The 12641-nt window shown below is 41.9% G+C and overlaps 1 protein-coding gene across 10 annotated transcripts in view; it reads left to right on the plus strand.

Moving 5' to 3' along the window:
• Positions 1-12641, plus strand: part of Ca-alpha1D (Ca[2+]-channel protein alpha[[1]] subunit D) — a 286209-nt gene that overhangs the window by 215233 nt on the left and 58335 nt on the right. For all 10 annotated transcript variants that reach the window (XR_011899720.1, XM_072299452.1, XM_072299460.1 and 7 more), the window contains exons 7-8: positions 7113-7318; positions 11627-11730. Coding sequence is in view for 9 of the 10 variants with exons in the window: in XM_072299452.1 (XP_072155553.1) it covers positions 7113-7318; positions 11627-11730 (310 nt within the window). In the remaining variant the exon portion in view is untranslated. The remainder of the gene's footprint in view (positions 1-7112; positions 7319-11626; positions 11731-12641) is intronic.

Raw genomic sequence — 12641 nt, forward strand, 5'->3', positions numbered from 1 at the left:
CCAGTGATCGACAGGCAATTATCTCTAGATGAGCCCGTTTTACTCAGATTTTGAAAATATGAACCAGGTGCTTTAGGATATGTGGTAAAGTTGCGAATTCTCCCATTTAGACAATGTAAATTTTTATGTTTTGTCATAGTTTCTTTGAGCGTTCTACTGGGCCGATTTCCATGATTTTGCGGCTCTTGACAGGTGATATAGTCCCTAGATGAGCCCGCTGTATTCCGAATTTGAAAATAGGACCCAGGTTTTTTTACGTAAGAGTAGACCAGAGAGCTTATGAAGGGGATAAAATTTGAAAAGCGGGAAATTGAACTTGGCGAGAAATGTAGAATCTTGACCTGTCAGTGCGGTAAGCGAATTGAAGGTATGCACCTTTGCTATAGACCTACCAAAAGCGAGGATACGCTCCGTTCCGTTTTGTTCCAGTACTTCTTTGCGTGAAGTTTGAAATAAATGGCGATTTGTTCATTCGATTCTTATTGGTCCAATCGCTCCCGGCCAGAAGGAGATTGGACAAATGAGAGTCGGTATGAACATCGAGGCCAGGGGGCGCATGGCCCCCTAGTAACTGATAAAAACCTAGCGGTCATTTTGAGACATCGCAGGCCAAAGATGACCTTTCTAAAGTATGCACCTAGAGTTTCTATTCGTAAGAGAAGGGAGACAGTTTAGAAGAGAAGAGCAGTAAATGAAAATCTGATTGGAAATTAAGGTGCAAAAGCGACGGCAAAGAGACAGAGTGACTCCTCACTCGACCGGGGGGGGGGGGGAGGGGGGGGGTTAAGCTACTGTCATTCATAACGCAACCAGTTCAAAGCAAAACGTCTAAAAGGTGTATATGTAAAACGGAAGCAGGATTGAATGTGTGGCTGAGGCCGTGGAAGGAACCACGGAAGCTAAAGGGAGATGAGGATGAGAGACGATGTCGGCGGTTGGTGCCGGCGCGAAGCAGATACTTTTCATAAATAACGCATTGAAGCTTGAGGCTTTGATGACTTCGATGGCTTTATGTGGCAATGTATAAGAGCAATTTTTGAAAAATGTGAGATGTTAAAGATGTCAAGTAAAACTAGTTTTCTTGCATATATTGTGAAAAATTCCTTCCCAAATTTAAATTCTTAGCATCAAAAAGTCAATTTGAACTTTCTTTCCGTCATAAAGATCTATAATATTTTGACATTTCAAATACGCAATTAACGAAATAGTAAAAACTGCACTTATGCGCCTTGTCGCCCAAGCCCCTCAATCAGCAATGTGGTACAATAAAATCATGCTAAAAGAGGTATATTATTCGTAAATTTTCAACTTTCAAATAATGCACCTGCAAGTGCATGTTTAAACTGCTTGAAATTCCCTCTGGAAGAGTCTACTTCGATAAAATTTTCAGGGGAGGCCTCGCGGTGTCCCTAGCTTTAAGGAACGTCCCCCCGGACCACCCCGCCTTCCACTCGACATTAGCAAACCTCCCCCCCCCCCCCCCTCCGACTAACTCTGGATCTCCTATAGTCTGCTTCTGATTATAGTTATCCACCTTGTCTTCTATATGTAATTTTTCTTATTCAGACATGGAATCATTTACAATATTTCTAGGCATGAAAATTTTCCCGTTTGGGTTCTTTCCAAGCATCAACCCCATGCATACATTTGCAGTGCTTCAAAGTTTTCATCATTATTTTTAAAGTAACCTTTTTCTTTTTTATCTGTAAAAATTTAAGGAATTTCAGCGCTAGATTTTTTAATGGGGCGTCCCATTTCTGTAGCATTGAGAATTTTTTGAATCGTATAAGTTTGCTCAAAAACCATGTTTCTGCGTTTAAAACAGCATAGAGATTGTCGAACTGCGTATCGCAGTCACAGAGTATCTTATAATTCTTAAAGAGACATCCCTCTCCCCCCCCCCCTCGACCTCTTGTGTAGGCAGTAATACATTCGAAGCATCAATCAGTTTTTTTAATGAAACAGGGGAGGTGGAGAGAGGGGCAGTAATAGATGGCAAAGATCGGGATGGTCGCAACTCATGAGGCGGCAGGACGGTGCGTGGCAACAGCCGAGACCATTCGTTTTTACAAAGAAAAGATAGTGAGCTTCAGCCGAACATTGGCGTGAGATCTTGCATGAGGGAGGAGACGGCAAGAGTAAGAAAGGGACTAGAGATAGTCGGCATCGGCAGTAGGTACCGTTACCTAGAGTCCGAGAAGAGTTTCGGTCGAACGGAGGAGTGGATGAAGATTTCGAATGAGGAAGGGGATGCAGGCAGCAAGAATGAGGAAGGGACTAGATATGGTCGGCAGTAGCAGTACCGGCACTGAGATAAAAGGACCATGAAAAAATAGCGACGGGGGAAAATTATTGTGATCCATATGATAATCCATCTGCAATTATTTGCTAAATATGGCAAATCTTGTTCCAACATTACAAATTAAGATCCTAATCGTAGCGGCATTCGGAGCGAAACGCCGCGGCGTTTCGATCGAAACGATGTTTCAAAGCGAAACAGGTCTTTGAACGATGATCAAAAAAATCGGTCGATCGTTTCGGGGACAGGCCTACTTGCATGAGAATGAGAGTTTGTAATTTTTGTGAAAACACGGTGACAACTTTTACATATGATTTTTTAGAGAAAATCTTACGTCTAATTCGGATTCAGCGCATCAAATTCGCAAGGGCTGATAGTTTTGAGTGTAATAATATCTAAATGGATTCCGTAATCAGTGGCGTGGCGTGAATTGCGATTTATCGATTGTTAAGGCATTTGAACCTATGGTAAAGAATCGATTATTAAGGTGTTCGCTGCGAACACCCTGTTTATCGATCCTTTCCATAGGTTTAAATGGCATAACAATCGATATATCGCTATTCACGCCACGCCACTGTCCGTAATGATATTAGATCACCGAAAAGTGAACTGGAATCATAATGCGACGGGCTAAGGTGACGGTGAAAAGACGGTTGACTCCACACTCGGACAAAAGGAAAAGGCATAGCAACCGTGATCGAAGGCAAAGCACGATGAGGAAAACAAGGTGAATAAAGAGAGACCGGGATCCGGCGAGCGGGACCGGCCGGCCGGCGAGCGCCGAGCGGGTCGTAGCGCATTGTGAATACCGTGCCCGAAAAGATAAGACCTGACGCGATTGAGGCGCAGGGATGCCAATGTGGTCGTGGTTGACAGGAGGAGGCCACTGTCACTTAAAACACAACCAGTTCAATGCAAACGGTCAAAAAGGTCTAAAAGCGGGCGTACGACTGAACGTCTGGCGGACTCCGTGGAGGAAACATGGAAAGCTAAAGGGAGATAAGAGACGCGGTCGGCGGCTGATGGCGCCGCCGCGCCGGCGCGAAGCAGATGCTTAACGCAGTGAGGGTTCGATAGCCGAGGAAATTTAAATTCATCTATTTTATTATCACCAGACTCTGAATCACCAAGGTCCCCAGAAAATTTAGGTGCCGGGAATTCCCGAGAAAATATTTCGGGAACGTCCCCCTCTGTAAGCAAGTAATCTAATCACTGCGAGAGTGGATCAATCGCCAGTAATCGGAATGCATTTGAGAGTGGATATTATTTCAAATTTCAACTGTAAATTTTTTTTCCAGGAAAGACAAGATAAGAAAAAAAGAGAGAGAGAGAGAGAAAAAAAAAAAAAAAAAAAAAAAAAAAAAAAAAAAAAAAAATGCATTAATTGCTCTCTAAAACTAACGAATTATTTGGTCCCGATTATTTTTTTAAACTAACGACTCGCTGCTGACAACTAACGAATTATTCGGTTCCAATTAGTTGTCGAATTGACAAATTATTCGGCCCGATTAAATTGTAGATTTGACAACCACGAATTAATCGTTAGTTGTTTCCGACGATTGACGAATAATTCGGCCCCTATTAGTTGTCCGATTGACGACCTACGAATAATTTGGTCAGTTGTCAGTTGAGAACTAACGAATTATTCGGTCCCGATTAGTTTACCAAATAATTAGTAGACAAATTATTTTTCAATCGGCGCGCACAATTAGACAATTTATTTGGTCTCGATTATTTCACCAAATAATCAGGAGACGAATTATTTGTCAATCGGCATTCACGATTGAACAAATTATTCGTTTTTGGACGAATAATTTTAAAATAATTTTTTCCCAACACTGATACAGGTAAATTGAAAAAAGGAACATGCAAAGCGACCTCAGTTGGTATCACATGCGCGCGGTGATCGGGCGATCACGAGTTGGATGTCAGTATAAGGCGTGGATGCAACTATTCGAGCTCCACGGATGTCCGTGATGCATACACACGGAATTGAAGGCATTTTGATTCCCTAATTACTTCCCGGCATGGTGGTTTATGAAAAACAGATCAACAACATGGTCTTCAAGAAAAGCTGGCCAAAAGTTATTTTAAGCCGAAAAAAGGATCATGAAAGGGTGTATGAGCCTGAATAATCATTCTCAACCAAAATATTGGCAAAATTAAGAAAAATGAAAAGACAATTCTCTACAGAAAAATCCTTGTGTATGATACATACAGTAATCAACAAAATACTCGGTAAGGCGCTGACAAAAATCATGTGTCATTATGTTCGTTCTTCGGTTTATCTTTCGGTATTTGCACTTTTGGGGCGAGTCTCGACACTATTTTGGGATTTGCATTTCTCAATTTTAAGCTGCGCTTTTGGGAACCGTTTGTTGAGGTGGTACAGTAACTAATGCTTTCCGCGTCATTTCGCGTGTCAAGTAAACGAGTACAATACGATGATTGCCCCTGAGAAGTATAGCCTCTCATCACTTAGACGATCTATTTTCAAGCCACAATGCTCGTATTCTTAGTGATGCAAAAGACGAGTTTACCTACTAAACTGACTTTCGGTATGATTCATTTTATGTTGGGTGTTCGCCTCCAACTTTGAGACGAAATATTATCAGATATAAATTCGTCGTCATGCCAAATCATTAATAACGGTGAGAGCGTTAAAGTAGACATTTAGATTGGCGACTTTGCATCGTTGAGAGAGGTATCTCATGAAACTATAATCATTCGCTTTGAATCGCGTGGCGCCACAAGCTGTTCCACTTTTCTCCCTACCAGCCTCCTCCCTTCGGCTCCTTGGCGTCCTTCCTTTTACGACCGCATCTACTTCCTTTGAACCTCGTATACTTCCCTCACAACGCTTCGAGGCATCCAAAAAAGATCATACCTCGCATGCTTATCGCCACGATTACCGCAATGATTGACTGAACTTTTTACCGATGGCTCATAAACGAACCATGATCTGCTGTGTCCTGCTGAATTAATTTACTCTTGTTTCTCTCCGTGTCACTCAGAGGTTGCGACTCGCTAGTGACTGGCGCCTTGAACTATCACTCACGTGATCCACGTTCGATTATGGCGACCGTTGTCTAATATTGAACGAGGTTGCAGATGTTCAATCCAAAGATTTGGTCTATGTAATCCAAAGAAAATCCAACCAAAAAATATTAACCGCAAGCTCAGGTTACTTTGTGTTCTGATTTCCATATTAACACAAAATTGCGGGTTTTTTTTACTGTTTACGTAACTAGACCATTCAAGACCAATCCACACAGGTCAGTCATTCCCGAAGACGAGTTTTGGTACTCTACTGCGCAGTGATGTAGTATTGAGTGCCTGCAATGTATTTCTTATGGGAGCACCCATTGTGACGTAGCATTGAGTGCTGCGAGTTAGGGCAGGGCGGGGTAGTGGATTTCAAAAAAGCTGCGCAATGACTGACCTGTGTGGATTGGTCTTGAGACCATTCTGCATTAATTGGTCCAAATACGACGGCTTACTCTCATTGAACTACGTATAAATTACTTTTTTCAGGGTTTGTTGTTATCTTGCAGTAAATTCCTAGTCCTATTCTCCTAGTAATTAATTCTTGCAGTAAGTTCTTGTAGTAATTCTTGTTGAAATTTCCGCTCGTGTCAACGAGAACGTCCACAGAGTATTCACTTTGTAGTGTACCAAGAGCTGTTAGAGTTTTCTGGCTCGGTGATGATTTCGCAGTGTTGGAGTTATTGCATATTCCTCCCAATTAACTAAATAACTAGAAATTAAAATTCACCTGAAGAACAGCTGCGTCAAATTGAAATGTTTTACTCATGAATTTTAATGAACCCGCGTAAACTTCCGCTCATTACAATTATTCATTTTTTAAAATCTGTTCCCTTGTTTCCATTATTTCCGCGGGCAAAGTAAACATGAGAAATTTCATTATTCAAAGAGCGAAGGAGATGGGAGGAGCGTTTTAAATAAATATGAGATAAACTAAAAAAAAATATGAGATTCTGTACACCCGGCTAATAACTCGGAAACTTTGAGACCGGAGCACTTTTATTTCACGAAGTATCTAGTGATTGCGGCTCCCTCGGACAGACTCTTTAACTGGGAGAAGTTTTCTCCGAAAGGAAATCATTTCAAAATACTGTAATTCTTCTTGAAACAAACGAAATTATTTCGTGGGAAATGTTCAATGGAACTTTCTTTTGATGCGGATAATTTTTTGTCCTATTTTTTTATAATCTGGGCACTATGGAGTTCAAGTATTACGTAAGGCATTTTTGCCAACTTTTTGACTCCTCCTCCCCCCTGTTAGGCACCTGTAAGAAATCTCTGACACCCCCCCCCCTTTTGAATTACGTAAGATTGGCCGGGACCCCCCCTTCCCTTCCCTAGGAAAAAAAAAACTGAGAAAGCCTGGTAAAATGGCTGGAATAAATAGTCGTTTGTAAAGGTATGTTGATGAAAATCGGCAAAAAAGGAAGCAAATAATTGACATTCAACTGTCAGGGTGTTAACCAGTTATGAAAAAACCACAATTGGGGACTTTTCGGGACCTCAAGAAAATCGGGGACTTTTTTTTCCCGAAATAAAAAAAAAACCGGAAGGCGGAAGGCTTACGTAAGACTCTGCTTGACTCCCCTCCCCATTTCGCAAGGCTCCGTAAAACAAGCTCGCCGCCCCCTCTTAAGTGCCTCACGTAATACTTGATCGGCCCCTATATTCTAACATTGCCTTATTTTGTAAATTATTTTTAAAATTTGGTACATTATTTCCTGTATTTCTACGAGTTGCCCCGTGTTCATAAATGTTTCGGTTGCAGGAGAAATGATGGATGATCCACATCCATGCGGTGAGGAGGGTTTCCAGTGCAGTTTCTACAACAAGGGCACCGAAGAGATCTGGGAGTGCCGACTCGACTGGGAGGGACCACACTTCGGCATCACGAATTTTGATAATTTCGGACTGGCCATGTTAACTGTCTTTCAGTGTATCACCCTTGAGGGTTGGACTGACGTTCTCTATGACGTAAGTACGTTTCTGCAGTATTCCAGCGGAGTCACTCGAAATACGAAGAAAATCACGCTGTCGCTACGTTTAGACGAACAGCATTGTCCAAATCAAATTTTTCGTCCGTTTAGTCGCAGATAGTAGTAATACACGCAACCTGGGTGCCTTCACAGACCGAGTAAGGATATCTCGGGTGCTCATATATATCACTAACAGTCAGAAAGATTTCACAGTTCGTCAATTTTTTTCCTTGCAATTCTGCGATTTTTTCATGGAAGATATGTATACTGAGGCGGTGACCGGGGGGGGGGGGGGAGGGGGGGCTGAAAAGCCGAACAATTTCAAGGATGAACACTACAAGTGGTCAGGGTGTCTACAATACCGGAATTTCCGGAAATAGTACTGATTTTGAAGGGCGGTCCGGAAGCACTGAAAAAGTGCGGAAATTCTGCAAAAAGGTCCGGAATTTTCCCCGGATTCTGTTACATTTGTCGCAATTTGAGCTAGAAATTCAAATTTTTGAAATTTGTCGAATTTCGTTAATTGGAGGCACTGAAAAAGTACTGTAAAAGTACTGATTTTTGTCCAGCCTGTTTTCGTAGACGAATTTAAGAAATATTACCCTGGTAAAAATTGGCGATAGGAACTGCGTTTCAAAATACCATAGGAGTTCTTATAGCCGACTAAATAAGGCTATTGAAAATCATATAGCTGGCTGTAGAAAGCGGAGCATATCATAAAGCCGGGCTATACGAAGCTGTAAAAAAGTATACAGTCGGGCTATAGTTCCTATCGCCGGGCTTTACACTTTATCGCCATTGGCTGTAAAAGGCTATAAGAAAGTGTGTAGAAATTCATTTGGAAAATCATTGCTTTGGAAATCATTAAGTTTGATACGGAACTACCTTAATATTTACAAAACACACATTATATTTTCCTTTAAAATATATTTTTTTTCATCCATTAAAATGAGAATAGTCCATACAGAGTGTGCAAACATTTCAAAATCATGAGTCGAAAAACGCTGACTCCGCGAGATTAAATATTAGAGCCTAACACAAAACGGAGCGGCGACGCACTGGCGCCTACAAACCTAACAGGGATACTTCACGCATTGCGCAATGCGTGAAGTATCCCTGTTAGGTTTGTAGGCGCCAATGCGCGTTTCGTGCTCTCTGCCCGCCCGCCGCGCCGCAGCGTGCCACGGCGTCTGAAGCAACTATTTCACACCAGAGGAATTGCACAGTATGATAAGAAATTGAAGGCGCTCCAACACATTAAGAATGACAGGCATCCTTCAAAAGTACGGAGCTTTCCTCGCAAAATAAATCAAGATACTACGGCACAAAAAGAGAGCGGTAGTCCAAAAACTGACTAAGTCCTGGTATCCGTATTTAGTAACGTGTAGTATAAACTTTATCTTCTGGCTGTTGCTTAATCGCCATCGGCTATAAAAGGCTATAAGAAATTGTACAGCCGGCTACAGAAGCGATTGGAAATCTTACAGCCGGCTTTAGGTCTATGGTATTTTTGAACACAGATTCTACTGCCAATTTTTACCAGGGGAAATATGCTCTCCATCCAAATTTCATACCCAAAACGTTTTTGCAACTGGAATTATTGAAATCAACTCCTGAATAAGATATTCAACGATTTTTAAAGCGTGAATTCAAACCTCCCGCTTATGAAAAATATAAGTCTACGGGAGTCAAATCGTGCTGTAAACGGTAGCCTAACAGTCCCTGACTAAAAAAGGCAATATATCTGAGTCAGGAGTATTGATCTATTATTTTCGTAGGACGGATCGTGATCCACGCGAAATCTCGGTCAGGAAACATGTATTTAAAATGCTCCAATTTACACTCTATTCAGTGGTCCATTTGGACTGCATTTTGCAATTTGGAACTATAAATTCTGGCTTATCTGAAAAAACACTTATGTGCATAGGGAAACTAATGACACATACGTCGTTTTTAATCCGGGCCAGAATTTATAGTTCCAAATCGCAAAATGCTGTCCATTTTTGGCGATCGGGAAAAGTCAGCACGAAGAGCACGTTAGATTGTAAATCCTTTTCCAATGGGAATGTTTCACTCTAGAGTCCTTTTATACTGAGAGTCAAGACAATGCGAATCCATTTCGTTTGGTTAACCGGATTTTAGGCCTTCACAGTGTCACAAACGGGAATAAAGATTACATTTTCACCAATTGCAAAGATTATAATCTGGAATGGACCAAGGAATTTCGGGTTCGACAAGGAACAAACGGAATGAGAGAAGGAACGGAGAAAGGAATTTAAGAATGAGCCGATCAAAGATTACGAAAAACGTTCAATTTGTGTAATCTTTATTCCCGTTTGTGACTCCATGAGGGGTGTTGTCTTGACTCTCAGTATAAAGGGACTCTATTTCACACGAAGTCAAATATTCAAATCATTTTCAAAGCAGGAAAAAGCAGAAGACTCAGCTGAGGAAAAGCGAGGGAATCGGAAAATGAATTTGTGGGGAGCCTGTATGCCTAAAATTAGGAGAGCGGAAAGAGATGCGGATGGAGAATCGATCCGTGCTCCCTGGAGCTGACAAAATGTCAGTTCTCGTCATTAAAATGCCGTAAATACTGTCAGCAGTTATGCCAGCGGCAACGAGGAATCGGCGGAACGGGATAGATAAGAGCCATAGAGACCGTAAAATTTTATGGCTCATTTTAGGGGCGTGTGAAACGAACTGCTTCCAATCACCCCGGCCGCGCCGCCTCGAAACAATCAGCCATCTCGCCGGCACTCCCGGTCACTTTATCCGATCCTTGCTCCCTGAGTCGGCGCAACTTTTTTCCCCGAGGGGTATTCACGGCAACTTTTACGAGTCGATACACTTTTTCTCTTATTTAAATTATTCCTTTCAATTAGGCCCCGCGACCCAGATCGTGACCCGAATGGAAACTCGTAATTTTTTCCCTACACTCCCGAGGGATGAGCGGGAATCTTTTTGGGTTCAAGCCAATCGCTTTTCGGGAAGCCACCGCGGTAAGCACCCGGTATCCCGCTGAGGAGTGGATAACTCCCCGCAGCATCCCCCCACCGAGTGGCAAAAATCAACCCATCGCATCGCACTGTTAGAAATCTCGGATTGATATCCTCAGTGTATCTCACTTTAGAGCCTATCCCCTCCCTGCCGCCGGCCCCCCCCCCCCCCCCGGAAAAATCTCGAGTATTATGAATGAGGATCGAGATCCATTCCGTAAGAGCAGAGTTAACTCCACAAGAACACCTAGTGAATCCAGATCGTAAGAGCTATGTCCTCTCTGCGAAAAGAGTAGATTCCATGCCGCATTCATGCCACTCGAATTTTTTGGCGGCAAGAAGGCTCCGGAATAGTGTTCGAAACTCACAGGCGCCAAATGCGCCTAAGATGTTGGTCATGGCGCCTAAAAAATGAAGGCTCTCCGCCAACGTGGCCCCTAAAAATTGCCCCCCTCCCCCCAGAAGAAATTTTCGGAAATCCCAGAAATTTTTCTGTTTGGTGATTTTTCGAAATTTCTCCCAAGTCACAGTTACTTGTTCTGTAACTAAAACATCTTGTTGACACATCTAACTTTTAAGTGAATGCGCCATGATATTTAGGCAAAAAGTCAATTTGGCCCCTAAAAAGCGAGCTTGATGAGCCACTTGGCTCCTGAAACTCAAAGATGAGTTCGAACACTGCTTCGGAGTGACAACTGATCCCAAGAATTCTGGGAAACTGATGTATTTTGAACTGAATTCGAAGTACCTATTTCAAATGAAAGTGTGAAAAATAACGTCAAAGGGATGTGGATGACCTATCGTGGATTTTATGTGTCTTTTACCAATAGAGAGGGTTACGAAACACTGACATGACCTCCCACCCCCTCGTAACGCAGGCGCATTCCTCCAAGCGCTACGTGATTTATGAACGCTCCTACACTTGAAATTTTGCCCGCCAATTCAGATGAGTATGTGCTGAATGTTAACGTAGCCTTCATTCATATTTGCCACATACTAATTATATTAATATTATGATTATTTCTTTGACGGTCGACGACATTATCAAGAATCAACTGTTAAAATTACATACACTCAGTCGGAAAAAAATATTCAACCAGGTACTCTTTACCCCACATGACGAGCAAGTCCTACAGTTCTTAACTTTATGCATCATGGACCATTTCTAAACAACTAGTCTTTTGATTGTCTTTTTTCCCCTTTTTTTCTTTAATTCTTTACTTTGATGGCTGTACCTATGTTGACCTGTTGACCCTGTTGTAGATCCGTAGCTCAGTAATATCATTCAGTACCACTTTATTTTGCAGATTGAGGATTCTCTGGGCAACACATGGCAGTGGATCTACTTTATTTCTATGGTCATTCTAGGTGCTTTTTTCGTCATGAATCTAATTCTTGGTGTGCTCAGCGGGTAAGTTGATGAGAGTTTAAAGATCTCTTGTACATATATAATTTTAAGCCAAATCCGTCCGTCAAAAAATGTCTACTACTTTTTTTTAAAAATGAACTCCGATTTTAAGGAAGAGGCGCCGACGACTCGCACCTCAAATATTTGAAATGTATAAAAAATCAATTTGAAGCTCCAATTTTTCCCCACCCCAAGTAGCATCTCTCAACGGAAAAATCGCTACATATTGCGATTTTATCGGCGATAAAATCGCCAGGATCATCAACTTCTGAGCGATTATCCTCGATTTTATCGCGATAAAATCGCGCTTTTAACGTCCGACAATTTATCGCGATATTTTCGAAATGAAAATCGCGATGAATGGCGATTTAATATCGATTTTATCGATAAAAATTGATCGCGATTTTATCGAACCAAAAATTGCAATTTGTTGCGCTTTAATCGCCATTTATCGCGATTTTTAATGCGATAATATCTCGATATATTGCCACCGACATAATCGCGATAACCAACCGATAAAATCGCTATATCGCGATCACTGCTACTTGGGATACTGCGCGCTATTTACTGTGTAACGCTCGGTTAATCCGTGCACATTAATGTTGAATAGTCGCGTATCCATCGTAAGATGCAAATCTGTGTCAATCGCTATGTCGCGATAGCGTTGCAGAGACTCAGAACGGCACGTTGTTGTGTGCTTGCGTAGTTACGAACACAGAAAGTCCAGGCGCCTTCATTTCGCGTGCACGCAACAAAGACATCTACTGAGTAGGATTAGTGGTATCATTAGCAACCATCGTTATTTACCCCCCTTTTCTTTTACGATAGTCTTGCGCTTAATCTTTTTGTTAGCCGAGCCCGTAGAATTGTTTTCATAAGTCACAAACATAGACAAATGATTGTAATTCATGCCC

The sequence above is a fragment of the Bemisia tabaci genome, chromosome 1 (assembly GCF_918797505.1).
Source record: "Bemisia tabaci chromosome 1, PGI_BMITA_v3".
Taxonomy (NCBI): domain Eukaryota; kingdom Metazoa; phylum Arthropoda; class Insecta; order Hemiptera; family Aleyrodidae; genus Bemisia; species Bemisia tabaci.